Below are 24,294 nucleotides of genomic sequence, written 5' to 3' on the forward strand. Positions count from 1 at the left end.
TCAGAATTAAAAAAAAAGAAATAAAAGGAACTTAAAAAAGAACTTCTCAGTAAAATATATGCTTGAGAACCTATCTACAAAGGGGAATAAACAGTTAACTATTTGTAAGGCTGGTATCCTGCAAGTTTACTACACGTTCCAACTGTTCATCAAAATCTGTGTATATGACAGAGAACATGATTTATATCCTAGAAATAAAATTTACAAAAGTATCTAGCTAAATGAAAAAAGTCACACTTAAGTCTTCTTCTATTTACTTGCTGTTATCAAGGTGCTGGTCATAATGACCACAGAAAAAAAACAGAAAAGAAGAATAACATCATAATCTGTAAATTGATGACAGCCCAACAAAGAACAAAAGCAACGTCCTGGCAATGCAGAATGAAATTTAAGTAATATTTGTGTGTAAGTATTATGTGCTCTGAAGATAAAAGGACAAGATAATAATGAAAACATTTACACTTAAGAAAAATACTGATAAAATGCATGCATCTATGTTATCCTAGCAAATACACTTGAAATAGAAATTTAAAATAAGCCATGTTTGACAATTTCCTACTACACTTTTTTTTTTTCCCTATTTTTAAACAGGACAAAGTGTATCACTGGCCTAAAGCAACAAAATTATGCAATGCATATGCAGGAAGCCACCGTTTTTATATTATGTTCTATAATGTGCAGCACTTGAAACAAATACAGTATTCTGCATTTTTTTCAGCTGAAACATCTAAATGTTGATTTTAAAAATAGAACACCACTTTTAAAACCAGCTGTGCTTTAGAGCAAATGAACATGGGAAAATAGTTAAGCTATAGCGAACGTGGCAAACTCACAACTTACTTAGGAGTTGAAGGACCTCTTGGCCATGTTCCATCCTCATTCTTCTGTTCTATCACCAGTACCTACCATAAGAAAAATAAATCATAAAAACACTTTGGGCAACCTTCAGCACATCCCTTAACATACCTCAACAGTTTTTGAGTAAAATGGTAAGATCTTAAAGAGGTCAGAAGACCAATCTAAACAGAATCTATGAATCTGTAGAAATCATGTCTCTACAACAGCCCTGTTAAAGAATGGAACCAAAGGAATTTTGCCTCACATAACACAGGTAAGTAAAAAACAAACAAACAAACAAAAACAACAACATTTTTCCACCTTGATATTCTGAAAATCATAGTCTTGAGGGTTTTTTGTTTGTTTTAAGAAGCATTCATCTAATACTGAGTTTCCAAACAGGACAGTTGTCTAATGAAATTCATTTAACTCAAGTTGTTATTGGTACAAACGGGAGCACAGAACACTCAGTCCCAAACACAGGCAAGTGCCATTTGAAACGCCTTTGGGTATTTGAGATATCTGCCCTATGCTGGCAGGCATGACACAGGACCTACAAAAAGCTCATGCCTTTCTGGCTTGACAGCTGGGATAGCCGAGATCATCTGAAATGGCAACTAGATTCCAGTATTTGAACTGAATCTAACTCTTCGTTTTCAAATGAAAATAATTCTCCCTAATTTTATGCCGATATTTCAGGACACTAACTGCCAAGCTATATCTTTGTGTGTCTACACACAGACATGCATACACATATGCACTTGTCCTCAAAACCTTACACAAATCATGCTGCCATTTGAAGATGAAATCATATTTTCAATCTGAATACATTAAGACATGCCATTGAAAACCAGCTTTCTACCATGAATAATTTTCTGTCTGGAAGATGGAGGTTTGCTGTCTTTGGTCTTGAATGCTAAAAAACAAGTTCTGCCAATATTTCCTTTTGCTTCTCAGAGACCAATAAATTAAAGGAAGATGCAGATGTAAAAGTTCAATGGAATCCTTAAAAGCTCACTTCAAAAACAAATTGAAAAATTCAAAACAATTTATAGTTTATAATTACATGGAAAAAAGTAACTATTATATTAGATAGACTAATAGGATAACTATCCTTAAATTAGGAGTCGTGACAATAAAATTAAGAACCTTGTGTGTCAGCAAGTACAACTGACCCAAACACATGCTCTGACATGGTATTTAGCATTTTCAGAAACCATAGTTAAACTCTGTTTTGAAAAATATTTGTTCTGCTGAAAGTACAGATGTCACCTGCAGATCTTTTTATGGCTATATTAGACCACGCGTGCTTCACAGTTAATGTTTCACTGGAATAGAGGCTATTTGCATGTTATATCTCTGAGGCAAATCTTTATTGGGTCCTTACAGCAGGAGCTCTGCATTGTGAAAATTAACTGTGTGAAGGTTTAAGTGCGCGTGGCATGAAGTTAAAGGGCACAATAGTTCAAGCTGTTATTTTGGTGCACTGATTACTTACCTTCCATGCCATAAAAGAAAACTGAAGCACAGCATTAAAACTGCTGTTGAGTAGGCCAGAGCCAAGTATTTCAAGGTAAAAGGAAATATTTTAACACAATCTTGTCTACAACTACTGCCATCAAATCTTATCAACTCATATTTTGCACCATGATCGCATGAACCACAGCTGCTGAAAAAAAGCCAACTTGATTTGAAGACTAAGAATCAATGTAATCTGGAAAGATATTCTGATGATAAAATTCTTCAATCAGATCACATTTATATTTGTATAGCTTTATTCTCATTTGTAAAGTTAAAAGCATTATCTTGTAAAAATACCTTTATAGGAAGATTTTTTTAAAGTAATGATGTAGTCTCATGCAAAAACAGGCTTTTGAGCTCTTATCTCTATAGTTTTTATCTGAAAAAGATTTCATTTTTTCTTAACTTCTTTCTGAAATCTAGACACTGGAATTTGAGTCTTCTATTATCCTAAATTTAGGTTTCATTATAGAAACATATCCTGGATCATAGGAACATTTTATTTCAGGTTTTTACTAAGTTTAAGTCAGCAATGTAACATTCATTTACTTCTAATTTAACAGGAGTGATAAACTCATCTTTAATTATGAAAATACACCTAAATACTACTTTTATTCTAAGTTGTTAAAAAAAAAATCCTCTACCCCTGACACCATCTATTAGGACAGGAGTTAAACTGCACTTAAAAAGATGGAAAATGTATTGGAACGAACTACATTTTCATGAGCAAAAAATAAATGCATAAAAAAAAAGGAAATGATATTACATATTACCTGTCCCTGATATAAACCAGCATCTTGTATGGTACTATCTGGTTTATTCAATGGTTCAAAAGTATTACTCATGTATTTGTTCCACAATCTGGTCTCCTTTTCACCTGGAATATTGAAGATTTTTCTTATCTCTTTTTCAATTGTATCTGTTTTGAAAAGGAGAAAACAGAAGGTTAGCATTTAAATAGATAAACTCTATTAAGTCAAATAAAACATCAGAATTACTATTTTTTTAATACTGAAAATACAGATCAAACTGTAGAAATGGCCATACAACTACATCATGCTGTAGCAAAAGCAGGAAGTTGCCAGTTAGCATGCCTTTAAGATAGAAATAGTCAGAGGTGTATTTTATTCCCTCCTGAATCTCCTAGGAAAGCATACCAAATAAAGAAAAGCGCGTAAGTAACAGATGATAGGAGGTACCCCTAGGTACTGCCTACTCATTTCTCAAAGTGTGGTACCACAGGAGTGTGGGTGAATAGGGAATAATTAGACGTGAAATTGGTAAAAACAACAACAAAAAAAGGGGCTGAGAGGGCAAGTCCTTCTGTTCCTCTTCTTAAATCAATCCAATGTTTTTTCAAACCTTCTACTACCCACATTCCAGTGGAATTAGCACTGACCACCACAAACACATACTAAATTTAACTCTCACAGTCACAGAAATTAAAGACTACTCTGCAAAACTGAAGTACAGAAATATATTCTAGAAGAACCATTAAAGATTTGATGTTCCTGAAATATTTGTAATGAAATGGTCTGCCATCTCCTACTCTACTTGCCAGAAACATAATTTTGAGGTAGCCTAACTATTGCGTACAAATGGAGTTTAAGTTCATAATTAGCTCCATTCTCCTTATGCAAAGTCAAATTTCGAAAGAGTGCTTTAATTTGAACTAGTATGTGCAGTGCTACATCAACAGCAACCTCACTTCGATGTTTTTAAATTGGTAAATTCATAAAGCCCCGTGGCAGTCAAGCCTTGTAACAACTAGCACAGAAAACAAAACAAGAGTCATGAAACATACAGTTGCCTTCCTGATGATCACTGAAAACACTACTATTCTCAGGATAAAAACATCAGTGCTGAAACACCAGAATTCCCCTTGCCCTCTTAAGATTCTCTTCTACTATCACTGTGCTAAATATGAAAAGTCAAAATAAGACCTGATGCTTAGAAGTATCTTTTAAAAATCCAGCCATTGATTTGTGAAATGCACGACAAGCTGTCAATGATATTTGTGATATTGCAGACAATTGAATACAATTTCCTTCTAAACTAGTCAACTTATATTTTAGGATTAAAGCAACTGTTTAACTGGATCATCTGTTTCTGTAAGAGATATATGCAAGGTAGGAGCTATAAGCAATGCTTTTTGTTGGCTTTTTGGTCAGAACCAGTTCAACCAATGCTTTCAAATAACTTATCTTTGAATGTGAGAATGAATCTAGCTGGCACAATCTTCAAAAAAAAATATCTAGATTTTTCAATGGTGTTTACTAGAATAATTACAAAAGATACTTTTTCATTAACTTATTAATAACCATGAAAATTAAATATTTGAGCATTTCAGCTCTTACTCTTAGTAAGTATTAAATTAGTATCTCCTATTCCAGCTTCAGAGAACTGTCATGGGACAGGAAGCATCAGTCCCATCAGATGAGATACAACATCCACTATGTCTGAGACCATGGGAAGAGTGCATTCCCACCAAGTACCACTGAACTGCTGGCTTATGGCCTAGGATGTATGTGCCTGTTCAAGTACAAATATGAACAAAAAGGAAAAAAGAGAACAGATGCACAATCTAAGCACTATTCTGCAGCACTATGTAGAACAGTCAGGGTGAGATGATTGAGTTCAGAGGATCCTAATCCAAGTACACCCTGGCTCCTAAGGGCTAGTGCTATTACACGCACTGTCTGAAGGAAACTGCAGCAAGATGTTAATCTGTACTAAGCAGCAGTAATCTCAGCTTCCTAAAGAAGGAAAAGGCTGGTAGTCACTGATTCCACAACAAACTGTCCTCAAGGACAGTCCTTTTATTCTTTTCCATTCCATTCTTTTATTCTGCAGAAAATAAATGACAGAGACAAGTCATAAAGCCATTTACTGGCAACAATCCCCCAAAAAACATAGATTCAGGGCCTCTGGTGTAATCTTCTATGAAGTTTATCAGCTCAGTTTTGGAATTGTTTTAAGGCACTGCAGATGCAACTTGACTCTTATTCATCCGTAAATGAGGCTACAGACAGTCTTTCTGTCATTTTCTCATTTGTAAAAGTCTTAACTAAAGGTAGAAGAAGTCTACAGATTAGGTGGTAACTGAACTGTTTTTACACATTTATAAAAAAACTCCTCAAGAGTTCATTAACTCATTTTCACTCAGAAGTCCTAATGATCAGCAACAACCAGACTGAAATGCTTCCTGAACTGTGTCTAACTCACTTTCTTTTTATACTAAAACAATCAAAATAAAAAAGGCTTGGTCATCAGTCTTTAAGATGTGGTGCCTCCAAGGTCAGAGTCCTCAACTGTAGGAGATCTCCAAGAAGGTCCAAAGAACACATTGGATATGTCCAATACAATACCAAGAAAGTGACTGTCATCATCAGGTCTGTCCTCTATAATTATTTTTTTCCTACCTTGTACTAACTTGCTGACATACAGTCTAACTTGTTTTTCTGCTCAAGTAGAAACTTAAAGGAACTGCAGGAATAACACACATTTGAAGATCAGCAGGTGAATGTTATATTGTGCTTAGAGTATTTAAGGTTCTCCAAAACCTTCCCTGTTTATAAAAACTAAGGAAGGTCTTGTCCTGACCTTTAATAAATAATATAAGTAATGATGACGGGTAGAAATACTAAAACTTCTTGAAAAGACCTAAGTACTTTTTCTCCACTCACCTCAGTGAAATTGATATTGACTTCTGCACTACAACACTTCTGCAGCCCATCATCACTGGCATATGCAAGCAAGGGTGAACAATATTCAAGGTTTTGTAAGATTCCTCTTGCATATTATTTATTGATACAATAAGCATCTCTGCTCTGCTACAAGCTCTATGAATACTAGAACTACCTTAAATATATTTAATGTAAGGACAGAAAAAAAATCACGTTATTAAGAGATAATAAGAGAAATGCAGGAATCAGTTATTCTTTCACTCTTAAAACTGGTCTTGATTTTTTCTGGTTCTTTTTCTGTGATATAAACTCTTTTGGATGTCCTGGCTAGGATGGCACAGCTTTCTGCTCCCCTTAAGAAGATTCAGCTTCAGTAAAGAGATGTTTTTAAGGCTTCCAAGAGCTTCTCATCCACATTTCAGGAAACCAAATAAGGTCAGTGTCTCGAACAGGGTTGCCAGTGAGCCTGATCATTACTTATTACCCTTTATGAGAATTTTTCTCATAATTATCATTCTCTCTATGCTAAGAAAAAATGAACACACATCCAAGTAATTCCAGAATGGTTGTTCCAAAATGTCTTGTTTCTGATTAGAGAAAGCAAATATCAGAAACTCATCCATTACGTATAATTCCAATGCTAGAATTTAATTCAATATAGCTGTAAACTAGTTTGTATTTGGTCCTCAGGGAAAGATAACATGAAATTGTTTTTTCTAAGTTTCTAGGTTTGCTTAGAGACTAATGAAGTACATCTTGCCAATATAAACCAGATCCCAAAAAGGCCAATTAACACACAACATCGAAGCCTTGTTTCAAGGACAGATTTTACATTTTTTTTTATTCTATTACAAGCAGATGATTATCTGTTTATCTTGAAGATTAAAACCTAATGAGGGAAAATTATTCTGTTTTTAAAACATGCATTCTGCAAAAAAACTAAAGGGTGGCAAGTACAAACTACTACAATTTAAAGCTGAAAAGACTATACTGATGTCAAGTAATTAAGAGTAATGGCTGGGCTTGACTTTATGCCCTTGGCATAAAGCCCAATTTTAACTGCACAAATATACTTTGAAAGAATCTTGTCTCAGAAAGACATAAAAAAAAATAAATATACCAAAAAAGTGAGCTTATGTGATCAACTATATCTTTGTATACATTCTGATTGCTATTTTCAGAGACAAATATGTTTTTAATATGGTTTCAAAAACTGACACAATGTTTAAAGACCAGGCAAAATAAAGACACAGATTTAATACAGGACTCAGTTACTCTATGAAAGCGTGTCTGGCCTGCCACTTCACAGCCCAAAGAAGTTTACTTTTGTAAGTCACCTTTACGCATTAATTTACAAATCCAATTCATTCTTGTGTTTTGTAATATACCCTTCTCTTTATGCATGACTAATGAAATACATCTATGGAAACATATGAAAAATTGCACTTCTTATACACCAAAAGCCAAGAAAAAGCACAACGGAATTCAATTAAGGTAATGAAAAACATTTGCACTTTTCAGAAATCGAGCAGAGTATTCTCTAGAGTTAACACCGCTGTCTAGATAAAATACATTTTTTTGAATTATATTAAAAATACTATTACAATTGTTTAATTTCTCATTTTGACCCAAACAAGACTAGTCTCATTCTTTGTAATGGTTACAATGCCTATCTATCATTTTATATAGAGATTTATTTATTCAGAACTCACTACAATGTACTATTTAAACAAGTAACAATCATATAATGTTAAAATAGTTCCCATACCTATTGTATCAGCTTTACTAAATCTTCGCGTGACAACATTGTTCATATTTCCATTTTCACAAAGCTTTAATTCTGTTAGATATACTTCTACTTTGCAGTGCTTTACAAACATACCCTGTTCAACAACCTGAAAAACAGATTAACATGAAGTGTCAGTCCAAACATATTTTTATAAACACACACCAAAACATTTGAGACCTCTTAAAAAAACTAAGTTCAGGGAAAGCAAGACACTTAATAAATGTCAAAAACTAGAACTGAAATTCTACTGTAACTTTTTAGAAATACAGTATACTGAAAAGCAAAAATTTTCTCACAACCTTTGTGTCTTATCTGTGTATAACACCACAATTTTCACAGTCTTAAGTACAGTGGAAATCACAAATATTCATACTTATCTAACGGTAAGATACTTAATCAAAAGATAAACAGCAAAAGTTATTTTTTATTTCAGAACAAATTCATTTATGCTGTTTCATCAAAACATGGAGAACTAGTTTTCACACTTAATGAATACTTTTCAAAACCAATACACACTACTAAATTCTGGATATTGCATAGCTGATTTTTAAACAAATCTTGTATTTAGAGAATACCTACAAATATCAGCTATGTTCTGATAATGAATACATTCATTTGAAATTTCAGCTACTCATTACAGTTGTTTGTAATTGTTCACTTTAGTAACTCCTATTACAAACTAGTAAAGTATACAGGAATTCCTCTTTTATAAAAGTAAAACATAGAAAAAAATATTCAGGGTCACCTCTTAAATGTTTTTCCTTTTGATCTTCCAAAGTGTAACTGCAGTACTTAGTCATGTAGACTGTTCCCAAAATAACCATCACCCTGATATGTGATACATCTGACAAATATGGTTAAAAAAAAAGCTACCAGCTAATAGCTAGAAGAGATCTGCTGTACAAATATAACTTGTAATATAACTTGTATGTATGTGCTATAGGAACAAAAAAAATAGTGAACAATTCCACTGTTGTTCAGTTGTTTGCCTTAACTATCATGGCTGGCAGTCATTACATTTAAATAAAAAAGGTGTCTGAAATTGAGCAGCTTACTCAGGTTTTCAGCTACTAGTGTAACAACAAAATAGTTGCAGTAAACAAAACTGAACAGTATCACTAAGACATTTCTGAGAATAAGATTTACAACTTAGTAGATGTATTACTACATTTAAGTTAATGTTATTTGACATGGATAAAGCACAACTTTGTATCAATTTAAAATTTGAATTCACATTTCAACAAACACCTTCCTCGTGTCCCCCTCCTACCCTAAAAAGTAGGGGGTAACAAAGGAGATGAAAGAAAAGCATCAAATTATCATGCTATCACTATGAAAAAAAAACATTGAGACAGATAGGAGAAAGAACTGATGAAACAAATGAAAAGAGCATCAAAAAAAAAAAACAACCCAATTTGAACTGGAATATGTATCTCAGATGACAACTTCTGTTCATACTGGCAGAACATAATGAACCTATGCCAGTCTACCTGGCGACTCATTACACCACATGCATTTTCCAGTCACTTCCTTCCAAGTACAAAGCAAGATACTTTCATTACCTTCTCTCTCCTTCCATTTCCCTCTAAAATCTTAAAATTGCTGAACATTTACAATGATGATATAAAAGCATTCAGTTTCCTGAAACTCATCGTCAGGAACAACAGTACTAAATTGATAATACATATATATCTTTAAAGTAGAGCCATTCTGATGGATTTCAGCTCTTACAGAACTAAAGAAAAATGGAGACATTCTGGGCTTGTTTCTGTAAAAAAGAATGTCTCTATGTCTCTTAATGTACTAAAGAAAATGTTAAAACAAAATTTTCTTGCTGACCAAATGGATCTTGAAGACAAAAATTATTCTATAGCTAAATCTGTCAATTGTTTGAAAGGAACACATCTGAAGTAAGCAGACAGTATGCATGTATTTATACCATATTCACGTCAAAGAGGGAAAAAAATTTATTACACCAAAAAGCATATTGAACTATGTTCTAATTATAATAGATTCTTTCAGCAACTTTTAAAGAATTGAAATAAAGATCTCCATAATTTAAAGAATATGCCCTAAAGATCAATTTAAAATACATTTGGGTATGTTTGCCATTTCTAAAGCTTGGTAATTCACTCCAGTGATGAAGCAAATTAAATCACTATTCTGAAAATATTGAGAAATAACCCAAACAGAAATAATTATCTCATCAATAAACTGGTAAAACATGATACTACCAATATTAACAGTAAGGATGACAGGGTCTAGAGCAAACAGTCAAATATGTTAATTTTTGACAGTCTCATACTGATATAGGGTCACAGTATCCAGTGTACCATGGACTAGTTATATTCAGATAACTTTTTGTTTTGTTTAGCTTTTTGCTTATACAAAAAACTACCATAGGAAGTTGCTGAACACAGAAGATTCTGCTCATCAGGAGAGAAGCAACCAATCACTCTGCCAGTGTTAACACTATTAGAACTAGACTTTTCACTAATACAGCCAATACAGTTTTAGGGTTTTATACTTAATTACAAAATCATTTGCATTAATAGACTTACAAGCTTCTAAAGCAAGATCTTGAAAAATTAGTGGGCTTATTTCCAGAAAAAAAGCATTATATTCTTTGCATCTTTTTTTCTCAGTTTTCAAAATTTGAGTCTCTAAAATGTGAATAAAAATTAGGTATGTATAAGCAATGAAAGCAGGATTTGTCTATATAGTCATCGCAGACGAGGGCTTAAAACCTTCTAGTAAATACAACTCCTAATGAATTCCTGTGGAATTCCTGCATTTTGCAGGACTACATTTGAATCACATTAATCCCAGTGGGTAAGTTAAGAGTACCTTGCGAGCTATTGGCTCTTGACCTTCCATCAGCGTGTACCAGCTAACTAGCCTATTCCAGCCTTCAGTTGGCAAAAGGATGTAGTCCAGCTCATCAATGAGATGTTCCTTGAGAGACTGAGAATCACCATCTGTAAGAGAAAGATATTTTTACTTCAGTACATTAATTCTGCTAAGCTTTTAAAGAAACGTTATTTTTTCATATAAATAGCAAACAATATTTTCTGAGTCACGGTTATGTCGTTCAAAGCAAAACTTTTGGAACTATTCCGGCATGCTATCCAGTACACGGATATCATACCTATTACAGGTAGTATTCCTGTTCTCATGAACGCAAAAGAAAACCACATGCAATCATGAGCACCTATCTTGTGATTGCACACAGCTTTCAGAAAATCCAATCCATTTCCCCACCTTTGTACATATTTCCACATCACCACGGACACGTCCATTTCATGTTACTGCCACATCTTTCACTGAATAGGAAAGAATGGGTAGCTACAGCAGATTGCGGCAAAGTTCGAAGTTATTCACTCCATGACAAACTGGGAAAATGGCCTGGTACAATCCTCCTATTTAAAGGATCCTACGTGCTTTGGAAACACAGTCCCTACCAAATTCTTCACAGGGACAGTGAGGCAGCACTTGAACAACATACAGCTTGGCAACCTCTTACATAAGTAGCATGCTTTTAGCTTTGGTTCAATGCTTATTACAGTAGCAAGAGAGCAGCTATTCTATATGTGTAAGAAGTGATTCTGGATCTGCACCGCTGCAAGCCTCAGACAATGAAGGCAGCTGTCTACCCGTTTGGAAGTATACAGCTACAGGGCAGCAAACATCCCTCTATACACAGTGAGATCAAACAGGGAGACCCAGACATTTATCTCCAAAGAATGAAGCAGGATAACAAGCTTAATTAAGTATGAAGATATACATGAAGAATAGACTGTAATAAGTAGACAATCTATTTTCATTGTCCTACAGGAATAAATTGTAGAAAGCACACAATTAAAACTGAGTGTAAAAGGCTAAATAACCTCAAATTGCTTCAAATATTGTCTCTCCTCTTGGAAATATTTTTGTAAATAGTATTTCTAAACAAAATGAAGATGGTTACCTACGTTTTTCTATAAGGACAAAAATAAGATCTGAATATTATATGCACATGAAAAGCACTAACGACTTCTCTTGTGTCTCCTCTGCACAGATTTAACAAACAACATAAAGCATCCTCAATTAAAAAAGATCTCTGAGCATCAAAAACCATAGCATTTTAAAAAAGTAATCATCCTTTAATAATAACTATCTTTTTTGTGTGAATAAGAATTTAGTAAAACTAGTTTTAACAATAACTTTTCTAAAGGAGGTCAACACTATTAAGGACATTTAAGAGATGCATATTCACTTTCTTGTGGGAGGAGTGAACAAGATTCCAGCTCACCAAGACTCTAGGAATCTCCCTACTCCACTGTATATGCCACAGCTTCAGTTAGCTTAAAGCATTTGCGGCTTTATGGGAAAATGAGGGAAACAGGAACACTTCTTGCTTGAGTCACTAGAATGGTGAAAACACAGGAAAAGAAGGATGCAAAGCACTCTTCTACTTCTTTTATTTACTGCTGGTTCTGACTCCTTTCTCTCTCCAGCCAAGTACTTTGCCATGTGAGCAAAACATGGTAGAAACAGATTGTTCTCAGTTCATGCATTTTTAAGCGTGTGATATTTGTTACTAACATTTAGCTCGGAGATGACAAAAGGATACTGTTTTGATAATACATAAACTATCTAGACTAAAGATGACTTGGCGAGCAGTCAGAGGGTACAAATGGTTTGCATGCATTTTTCTGCAACAGAAGTCATAAATTACTTAGTAGGAAGAGCTAAACAAAGGAAACCCAACAACACATCCCCTAAATACAAGCAGGCAGCTATTAATATTATGAAGTTATTTAGAAGAGGGGATAATGAAGTTCAGAAATCGCTAAAGTATTTGTTGCAATTTTAGCAGGAAAAATCACGGGCTTCAACATATTATCTTTGCTTAACTACCTTGCTCCTAACTACTTCAAAACTCTTCAGGATTTTTACTTCTCAAAACCAATGTATGATTTCAGCTGCTTTTTCTTAATTTTTCCATATTTTTGAGTAGCAATAGCAAAGATGGAAACACTGTTACAGACAAGTTGTCAGATACCATTTAATCTGTTGAAGTATGTGCAAGAAGTGATTCTAGATTTGCTTACACAAAGACAGACTTTTATATTGTGGTATCAGTAAATCTGATATGTACTTCCTATCTGGTTCAATTATAGAAATCATTATGGCTGCTGCACCCGTGTCCTCTTTTTGTCCAAGAGCTCTGCAAGACTCAGCATGTCAGTCAGAGAAGAGATGGTAAGTATTAGGGATATCAACAGGAGCCCAACACAGAGGGCAACGAAAGGAAAGGGGAAGAAAACCTCAGATTGTGGATTCCACTTTGGGAGCCATAATACATACATTGTTGAAGCAAAAAGTAAAATGGAATTTCACATGAACATCTCAGTGAATACACAGGAAAATCAAAACAATTATTTATGGAAATAAATATAATTAATGTGACCTAATAAATGAGATGTCAACCAACATGCCTGTTGAAAAAAAGACTTTCTTCTTTCCTGCAGTCTATTTCAAACTATCTGCGAAAGTAACAACTTCCAAGAGCTTCAAATTTTGATTCAAAACTGTCTTCACTGATTAGGAAAATCTATATTCAGGAGTTATATCCAAGAAACATTTGCTGAAACAATTTATGACTTACACTAGCAATTCTTACTTGGCCCACTCCATGCTATGCTTCTGGTGGTTGGTAGTACCATAAGACCATTTGACTGTAACTGGGAGTAGATTGTAGAGAGAAACCCATAAACATGTATTTGGGTCCAAATATCTCTTTAAAAAATTCATAGTGCATTTCTGTACTGACCTGATATTGCTAAAAGGGTATGTAAGTAGAAGATAACATTTGGATTCCATTCCATCTTTCCGGAGCCTCCGGCATTTTCCTATTATAATTTTTGCAGATCCTCATTCCCCCAAAGAATCCCTCTGACACTGACAATTCAGTCCCTCATGTGGAACAGTTTTCTAATTATAAACAATCAGCTATTCTAGATAACTACTTCCTTGTTGCTTGCTTTGCTCATCTAATGTTGACTATATAATTCTTCTTTTGAAGATGGTGTACTTTCATCATATCTGAGTATCCTGGAATTAACTGCAGTCTCTACCTGTTAATTTACACTGCTGTCTCTTCATCTATATGTTCTGGAAATAAGGGATCAGCATTTAAGTAATATGAGCACAACATGCTACATCAGTTTTCTGAAATTATTTTCTTGAATTTAGTGATAGTTTTCCTTACCACTACGTTGTACTGAAGAGCTTGAGAAAGCAAGCCCATTTTAGATGAGTAAATCAGGTTCAAAGAGAATACTATGATAACAACCAGTGTATACAACATACAGCTTTATTAAGTGTCAAAGACAGGATTAAAAAACATAAGCATTTTCAGGTTCTATTTATACTACACTAAAAACCTAGTACAGTGTATTGCTGCTATGCAGTACGTGAAGAACAGCTCCTACTTGGTGATTGCTAATGCCCTTAATTTTAAAACTTCACACAGGAACAATAGCTGCCAGACAGTAACTGGATGTATGGTATCACTGCCAATGCAGAGCTACATTTTTAGAACCATGCCTAAGCAAACAATGAAGTTCATAAACCCCAAGGTTGTGTTTATTTTGAAAAGGGTGTGTCAAAATGATACTAAGAAAAGTCTGTCAGGAATTTTTAGCAAAAATGGCTAATACAACTTTAGATCTGGATGGCTAACCCCAACACAGACTTCATGTTCAAAGTAACTTCAAGCATAATCTGAACACATATTAGATTAAGTTATCAATAATCCTGCACAGTGCCTTGCACATCTAGAAGTCACCTTTTTTTTTTTTTCAAAGTGGTTAGACACTGAAGAAAGAATAAGCTGTTGCTGCCTCACTGAGGATAAAAAAGGATGTTGCTACATCTGATTTCACCGACAACTGGCACCTGAACATGACTGCCTCACTACCAGATTTACTACAAGATTGTACAAAAGAGCTAGATCTTCATACTTCAGAAAAAAAGTCACTCACCTGGAGCAAAAAGACCTTCAAGATTATGAGTGAAGAGAGCGTATGACAATACAGCACCTCCTTCAAAGGCACTGATACTAGTCACTGTCAGACATGCACTCACAGTGACAACTAATGCAACATGGTATGACAAATTCCATTAAAAAGGCAATTGTTTTTAACATAACTTGTGAAATAAAGAGATATGAATTATGGTTGAGAAGTTTTGAATTAAGGAAGTCATAGTTCATCATAAACCCTATCAAGTTTTAAAAATTTGCACCACTATTCATAAATTATTTAGTACTATTATATTTTCTGTAACTACAAAGATGAAGACCAGTTAGGTATTGGATTTTGTATCCACTACGTTTTACAGATTAAATAATTATAGCTTTAATGCCATTTCAATACTAGACACCAAATATAAAATTTGACCTGAGCACTAATTTTTTAAAGTATCTGGGAGATAATTCTGAGACCTACGTCCACAAATCTGACAGTTCAGCAAGAGTCAGCCAGAACTGTGCAATTAAAACAGTGTCAGAGTTTAAGCATACTTAGAAGACCAAAAAGCATCAGGAAACTACCCTCAGTCATTTCTGACCACTTTATATTATCACTAAATTACATAACACCTTTTCCTTAAATATTCAAGAATCAAAGTAAGGGTTTAGGGCTCGTTTACAAAAATAAATTTTATACTTCAACTTAAAACGTTATCTTCAACCAACTATTTTAGGTCAGCTCAAGAAAAATCTTGGTTAACTCAGGCTAGCTATTTGTCAACTCAACTAAATTTCATCTCCCAAGGTATTCCAAGCCAGCATAACAAACTAGTGATTTTTATACTATTAAATATTTGTTACCATTGCAACTGAGTTCCTATAATTTTATAAATAAAGTTTTATTTCACTAGGGAAAGCTATTCTAGTTCTCTTGTCACTGTCTGAAAACAAACAAACAAAAAACAACGAAGGTTCACCTTCATAAATGCTGTAATTTACAGCAATTTATTAATTTACACTATTAACTATAAAAAATGAACATTCTGTGACAAATTTACACTAAGCATTAGTATTGGCTTATGACACAAACAGAATCAGTTACCTTTGAGAAGTCCAGAATTATCAATAGGACCAGGGTACACATTCTGATCTCCCATCTGGTATTTGTCCCAGCTGTCAAAACCAACATATTTTTTCCACTGTTTGAACCAGCGACTATCCACTAGATACCTGAAATGGAATAAGACAGGTAAGCTCATTATTGGCAAAATCTGAAGAAAAGTTACAGTATTTTAACATAATTAAGAAGTTACACATAATAACGTAATTTTAGAGGGAGAATTTGAGTGGCATCTCAAGTGGATGTTTCTACCACATCTGCTAGACTATTACACCTTTCATGTATAGTCACTTCAGGTATTAAAAAAGGAAGTTAAAATTCAAAGATGAGTGTGATCCGTATGCCAAATCACTCCTATTAATGCACCTGTATATGTCAGCCTCTGAAAATGAAGAATGTTTTTGTGCTTGCTAAACATTATCAGCATCTCCTACCAAAAAAGACTTGTAAATTGTGAGGAATTAAAGATCCCACTAATCAGTGGGCAAGCACAATTTTGCAAGACCACTGATACAGCATACTAGATGTTGAAAAATAGCAAGTTTCAGAAACATTTTCCTTTTTAGCATAAAACATCATCAGTTTTAATTCCCGTTCTCAATTTGTGAATTCAAGAGATTCAAGTTATTATACCTTTAAAATTAGACAGTCCTTTAACAAATGAGAGATGACTTTCAGTAAAATATTTTTTCTGCTGTAGTTTTATTTATACCATTCATATGCAAGCCCCAAAACTTTGGAATTCTGATGTCCTGTCTAGAACCTGAGCGTCTAGGTGTCTTGAGTTAGCATCAACACATACAGTAAATGTGCTGCTTTTGAGGCCGTACTAGATGTTCCTGCTACACACAACTAACAACTTCACACTTCCATATAAAGGAAGCTCTCTAAACCCAGCTTCACAGCATTTCTACCCAGGTTAAACTATTGCTAGCTTGGCTTTTACTGAGTCCACTGATATCTAACATTTTACATTTCTTTTTAGTATAGAATTTCATTAAGATACCAAATTTCTTTGGTGATCCCATTTCTTTTTCCTAAAAGCATCCATCTCATCTCTTTTGTGTACTAACCCTTTTGCTACTAACCTACTACATGCCAGAATACAATTATCAGGATGAACGACTGCATCAAACTAGAGAGCATAGGTAATCTTCATTCTTTTATCCAGCATTTGACTACTGAGCTCCTATTTGCAGCACACCAATAACATCCTACTGAACCTTTAAGACATCTCAAAATGCTTCCTGGTGATTCAAATTCCAGTCTGCTAACGCGCACAGCTTTAGTAGACATTCACCCCGTCAGAGTTACTCACAAGTACCATGGAACAAGAACCCAGAACAAAACCCGTAACACTCCCAGTTCTTGTAACTGAAGAAGTTGTTTACAAACAAAAACATTGCTTGGCTACGCACTTTTCTGAACAGGTTTAAAAAAAACACATTACAGAACCTTAAATCTGCAGTGACAATAAGAATTAGCAAACCAAAGATAACCAAGTCTTGACTTATTTCTTCTTTTCAGGTCCAGTTTTACTCCCTTACACACACGGATCAAGCCTGGAGACAGCCTCAGGAAGGACTGATAGCAAATTTCTGCTAAAGGACTCTCCTGAGTAATACTTTGAAGCAGAAGGCTTAGTAGTCAACTCATCAGATTCTCCTCTCAATAAGCCCCAACTTTTCCGTTTCTATAGAATGCACTTCTTAAGCATATGGATCTATAGATTAAAGCCCTTTACAAAGTATGAGGTAAGAGGCATTAGATACCCGTATATGAGATCATCACAGGCTTTTGGATGCTTACTTGCCCTATATTTCTTCACAAACATCAAACACCAAGGTCTGAAAGGCAACTTTACAACATCTGTGACAACATCCTAATTTACACGGTAAATAGTCTTGATTCAAAACATGATTACATCAACACTAACAACAAGTCTGTGAACAAGCTACTCCTACCATTAGGAATAATTACGAACCACAGCCTTAGTTTGTAACTACCACATGCACAACAACATAAATAGCAGGGGCAGAGATGTGGCTCAATTGGCACAGATGGTGGTTAAGGACCAGCTCTCTGCCTCACCACACCACTGCCAGCCCCACTCTGCTGCACGTACCTCAGCCATCTTGCAGTGTAACACGTGGTCTTGGGTCTACTCTACTACCATGACCTGCTACTGCTGGTCAAAAGTTATCCCTACTGCTAGTTGCTGTCTCTTCTGAGGTTGTTCAGTACATAACTTTGCCCTTGTACTTGTCACAAATGTTTTCCTTCTGTAATCTTAAACACTTAGCAGTCAGACAACGGTCTCAAATTGCTTTTGGAACCAGAACTTAAAAAACAAACAAAAACAAACAAAAAAGTTTGGTTTTAAACAATATTACAGAAATGTATATGAATAGTATTTTGCTGCAAAAACATCATTTTCCACCCTCCCAAACCTGGGAAGTGGCAGTGACTTAACAGGCTGTTTGGGGCACACTACATCACATCAGGCTTATCATGAACCCGCATGGCTGAAGCCCTATTCCAGAATGGTGAGATACTTAACATGATTTTGCAATACTAAACCCTTCCAAATTAGCCTACCCCAGCAGGCTGGTCATCTTTGCGGCCCTCCTCTGGATTCATTCTAATACATCCATGGCCTTCCTGTGCTGGGGGCTCCAGAGCTGAACACTACTTCCCAGGTAGGGTCTTACGATAACAGAGTAGAGGAGGAGAATCACCTCCCTCGTCCTGCTGGCCACACTTTTGATGCAGCAGGGCTGCATCTTCTGATAATCAGAGGGCTGGAGAAACCTCTCCTGTGAAGAGGGGCTGAAGGAGTTGGGGTTGTTCAGCCTAGAGAAGAGAAGGCTCCAGGGAGACCTCACAGTGGCCTTCCTGTACCTACGGGGGACTACAGGAAAGCTAGGGAGGGACTCTTTGTCAGGGGTGTAGTGATAGGGCAAGGGGAAATGGTTTTAAACTAGAAAAGGGCAGGTTTAGATTAGATATTAGGAAGAAATTATTTTCTCCAAGGGTGGTGAGGCACTGGAACAGGTTTCCCAGAGAAGCTGTGGGTGCCCCATCCCTGGAGGTGCTCAAGGCCAGGCTGGATGGGGCTTTGGGCAACCTGGTTTGGTGGGAGATGTCCCTGCCCATGGCAGAGGGTTGGAATTAGATGTTTTTTTAAAGGTCCCTTCCAACCCAAACCATTCCATGATTCTCTGCACACAGAAAAACTAATTTTGCAACACAAGTACCCACATAAAGCCTTATTTTCTTATGTTAAAGCCTTTGCTGAACTCACCTTGTCAGGTTCCAATAGTACCATACCAGATTTAATAATCACTGCAGCAATACATATGTACCAAACCTCAAACTTGTGAAATTAAAAGAGAATCAGCTTCTACTATCAAAAATGACAAGCCTGTGAGAACAGGCATATACCATGGAGTGAAGCACTATACACAAGTGAAGCAGCATCACAACAGCTCCCCTGTATGCTTTACAATATTTGGTATGTTTGTTACTAGAAGCTCTCGATTATATTTTTACTACCTTAAAGTCCTCCTAAACAATACTTGAGGAAAAAAAATAAGCAAAATAGGTTTAAATTTTACAAAGATACTAAGTACCTCTGTTTCTTAAAATCAATAGATGCAGATATCTTAAGATTTGATTTGGTTCAATGAACACAAGAATGTTTGTGGAGGTACAGACCCAAAAGAGAAAGCATTAGGCTTTTAAAGTTTCTCTTCTAAACAAATTCATGAGCAAAGTATTTTTCTATTACCCACAAATGAGTGGGGAAAAGAGAATAGAGTGGACAGAACCTACATTAGGCAATTTAACTTCCTTAATTTAAAAGATCACATGAATAAGAATTGGAAAATTCAGTGAGAACCAAATAGAGTTCACTTGAAAATTACAAAAAGAAAATCAAATCTCTTACAAACAAATTTTCGCTAAACAATAACTAACCACTGCAATCAAATGAGCATTACCTTCTGTTTTCTGGAACAGAAAAACACACACTAGACCCTACCATGGAAGCCTGAATTGGTACGATAAAGTTAAATGGAGTGACTTCATTATACAGAGTTCATATGTAATTGAATATGGTCTGATATTAGAGATAATTGTCCTGGCAGACCCAGGGCAAGGGAAAAAGGCTGATAATTGAATCATTGGTATTTGTGTCTTTGTCTTTTTAAAGTACAAGTAGCAGCAGTTCTTCCCACATTTGCAAAAATCCAGTCCTTTCACTCTGCCTGTACAAATCCCAATTCCTTTTACAACTGACTCTTAATACTTGAGTCATTTTTCTTTAATAAATGGAAAAAGGGATACTGAACATGATTACCGTGATATGCCATCATCCTTTGCTTTATACACAAAGTTTCAGTCTTCCAAGCACCCTAAAAGCCAACAGCACTCTCATCTTTCTCCTGCTCTGCTGTGGCCTCCCAGCACTGTTCCCTAACAGCCACAGAGGTGTGTTCATGAACACAGCCACCCTCGGGCATCCGTTCTCCCAACAAACCCGCCAGCCTTGTCCCCCATTCCACCCTATGGCCTCTACTTAATTCATCTAAATTTGAATGAAACTATGAATCTTAAAAAAGCAAAGCTATAATTTTACTCAGAAGGGAAATTATCACACAGGCATTCATTAAAACAATGGACATGTTGCCTAACAAATTACTGCTCCTGTAGAACCACACTGCTTTCCAAATGCTTTGCATTAAATGTCTGATCATACAAATAACAGAAAATTTTTATTTTTGGACGTAACAGTGCAAAAAACCTTGGGATCCATTGTTCTGGATTTCAAATGTTCATCATTACCACTTCAACACTTCATCAACTTTTATTCTTCCACATTCAATTAATTAATTTTGCTACTGACCAAATTCTCCGCTGCAAGTTCTCCTTACACTGAAGACTTCCAACGTTTCTGCTTCCTAACACAAAAATGCAAGAACCTAGAACACCTCTTTTCTAATCTCAGAACCTGCATTTACATGCTCAAATAATAGATTCATATATCTAGCATGAAAAGATCAAAAGCCATCTATAAATCATCAATGTATATATGACTGATAAGAACTATAAGACACAGTCAAGTTCTTTGCCTGGAAAGAAAACCTCTTAAGAACAACCAAATCTTAAAAAAAAAATAAAAATAAAAAATCTAAATTTATCTAAACAGAATCTGTCCAGTAGTACAATGTAGAAAAGCAAAATGAAAAATGGACAAGTGCCAAAAATTTGAAAGCTACTTAAATTATTTTGTCTTTATCTCTTTCCTTTTTTCTTGCTTTAATGCACAGTGAGCAGTACTTGGTTTAGCTGGTGTATTTTGGATGTGAGGACAAAGACACGATGACTAATTGAATAAAGAAGTTAAACTGGTGCAAAGCACTATTCTTAAAATTGAATTCTGCAGCTATTAAAAATAAGTTAATATCTATTAAGCATCAGTAAAACTGATTACTTGCAGACAAATAATTGGTTCCATCCTTTTTTTTTTTTTTGCAGGATGCATTCTGAAGACTAATGAAAAGATCATGTAGAAAGAAGGGAAGATCATGTAATTTGCGTGCACTCAAGGGCAAAGCTTTATACTTCAGTTAATACAGCGTGTACTATGAAGCTGTATATATCTGTACTTGAATAGTAATTTTTAAATAGCAAGATCAAAACAAAGAAGATCTAACAAAATGATCTTCCTGGTTAAGGGAGAAACAGTGCAATGCCACAGTTAGGACTGCTTACAGACCACATCAAAACCTAATAATCAAACTTGGATTGAAACTATTATAGATTTGATAAGGCTTCATACAACCACAGAATGGTTTGGGTTGGAAGGGACCTTAAGGATCATCAAGTTCCAACCCCCTGCCATGGGCAGGGACAACTTCCTCTAGACATGGTTGCCCAAAGCCCATCCAGCCTGGCCGTCAACACTTCCAGGGATGGGGCAACTACAACCTCTATGGGCAACCTGATCCAGGGATGGGGCAACCACAACCTCTCTGGGCAACCTGATCCAGGGATGGGGCAACTACAACCTCTCTGGGCAACCTGATCCAGTAAAGATTTTTTTCCTAATACCTAAACGAAACCTACCCTCTTTTAGTTTGTAGCTATTCCCCCTTGTCCTATCACTGCACTGCCTGACAAAGAGTCCCTCCCCAGCTTTCCTGCAGGCCCAACTGTCCTTTAGGTATAGAAAGGCTGCTCTGAAGTCTCCCCAGACTTCTCTTCTGCAGCTTGAACACCTCCAACTCTCTCAGTCTGTCTTCATTGGATAGCTGCTCCAGCCCTCTGATCTTTGAGGTCTTACCAGAGCCTACCCATGACAAGAAATTATAAGTTAGAAAGTACTGCTTTATTCATTATCCTGATATTCAGCTCTTAACACCCTTTGTGAACAGAGATGAGCAGGATATTTATATAAGAAGTCTGGTAATGAATTTAATTTCTATTTAGAGATAATACCCTTTCATCAACTCAGGATCCACCAACATTGTTTATGCTTCTTATTTTAAACAAGTAGGGAGTTTATTCTCAGACAGATATTTTTAAGAGTGAACTCAGTAGACCAGCTTTACACAACTGTGAGATAACATACGCATTACACCGAACAGAAGGTTTTAGTGAATTATGTAGTCAAGAAAGGGAAATTACAGATATAGGGACAGATTTTGAAAAACGCTAACAAACACTGTAGCTGCAAGTTCTTATAGTGAAGTACTGGCTATATGTATGTACATATATGTTTTGTATGTATTAGTCATGTTTGCCTACTTTTACTTCAATGGCAATGCTATCTGATATGGGTAGGAGAAGTTGTTTTGCTTTACTAGGGAACACAGTCCCAGTATCTTAATCTCGTACCTGCACAAAAACTTGTTCTCGAGCAACAGATGAAGCAAGGAATTTTTTTCAAATTTTCATTTTCTTCCAATTTTTCCATTAGGAAAAATGGAAATTTGTGTTCAAATGCCAGACAATTCCCTCATCTTTATACAAGAAGGATTTAGCATGTTCAAGATTATGCTACAGAAGAAATGCAATTGTAACATGCTCAGCTTAGGGGATGAATCTCCTAAAGCACTTAAAGCACACTAAAATCCAGACTTCTTAGCACTACAGGAAAAAGGGAAAAATCAGAAATTTTAAGACTATAGGCTTTGATCTTACAAACATACTCAATGCAGCATTCTCAGCAAGATCAACAAGACTACTCACCTACACAAAATAAAGCAGGCAAACCTTACAACCCACTTTATCTTTTTGTTACTGTTACAATACCCATGATATAATCGACCATCTGAAAACAAAGTATTTACCTATGCCAGACCTTCAGTATTTGCAGGGAAAAAGACATACCTCAAGTAAAAACAACCATGTCCACTAAAACTGCCTTTCTTAAGTGAGTTTCAGCACATTTTAGGGGAAACATCAAAAACTTTCAGCATGCACCCGAGACTAGATATGCTTCACTGAATATGTACTGTCCCAGATACAAAAATAGCATACCGTGCATTAGTAAAACAGAGATAGAAAATGCCTGCACATCAGGCTTGTTACGATGTTTTGCTTGCCTGTTTGTTACTATTACCTAACCCAAGGAAGGGTTCCAAACCAGCCTAAAGCTGCAGCAGCTTTCCCACCTCTGGAGCTGATGGAAAACACTACCCCAAGACATCTTGGCAAAGTTCAAAACTATGGATTACTTGTTTTTTAAAACAGTTATTTAAGTTATGTTTGTTACTTGTCCCTGGTGGAATCAAGACTTCACTCAAACAGAATACACAACATTTCACTCTCAGACAGCGGCAGCCAAGCTAATGGACAGGCTAACAAACCCAGCTTTGGGCCTAAAAGGCACCCAGAGGACTTGTAGCCAAGACTGAAGGAGAAACTTGTCTCGGATTCCTAGATATGTGCTGAGGGGCAAATCTTTAAAGCCAAGACAACTTCACAACAAGGGGAACTGATTAACTTTAAAAAGCAAATGCTCAGCATTTACAGGTATAAATAAATCGCTCACCTCACATCGCTTGGTTAGAACATAAAAAAACCCACACTGAAATGGTCCCAGTTCAACTGTGGCCTACTTCACTGCTTCTGACTGGAGCTTTGGAAGGCTTCAAAAGATGAACCTGGTCCCATTTGTAAAATGTGATTTGTCGGTCTGAAGGAGATTGTAACGCACAAGGCACAACTTATACTCCAGTCCACCGAGATGCCACTTGCCCTTTGAAAGGCAACAGGTTTTGATTCCGCATGGACTCAGCGTCATCACCACAAAAGGCAA

At 35.7% G+C, this 24,294-nt stretch overlaps 1 protein-coding gene across 5 annotated transcripts in view; it reads right to left on the reverse strand.

Moving 5' to 3' along the window:
* USP15 (ubiquitin specific peptidase 15) overlaps positions 1 to 24,294 on the reverse strand; it is a 72,118-nt gene that overhangs the window by 40,194 nt on the left and 7,630 nt on the right. For 4 of the 5 annotated variants that reach the window (XR_011091957.1, XM_068669332.1, XM_068669330.1 and 1 more), the window contains exons 2-6: positions 15,951 to 16,078; positions 10,681 to 10,811; positions 7,813 to 7,939; positions 3,132 to 3,277; positions 841 to 902 (exon numbers count right to left, since the gene is read on the reverse strand). Coding sequence is in view for 4 of the 5 variants with exons in the window: in XM_068669332.1 (XP_068525433.1) it covers positions 841 to 902; positions 3,132 to 3,277; positions 7,813 to 7,939; positions 10,681 to 10,811; positions 15,951 to 16,078 (594 nt within the window). In the remaining variant the exon portion in view is untranslated. Of the gene's footprint in view, positions 1 to 840; positions 903 to 3,131; positions 3,278 to 7,812; positions 7,940 to 8,578; positions 8,676 to 10,680; positions 10,812 to 15,950; positions 16,079 to 24,294 lie in introns of those variants that run through there. The other variant, XM_068669333.1, reaches the window with a different exon arrangement.

This window comes from Anas acuta, chromosome 1 (assembly GCF_963932015.1).
Source record: "Anas acuta chromosome 1, bAnaAcu1.1, whole genome shotgun sequence".
Taxonomy (NCBI): Eukaryota; Metazoa; Chordata; class Aves; order Anseriformes; family Anatidae; genus Anas; species Anas acuta.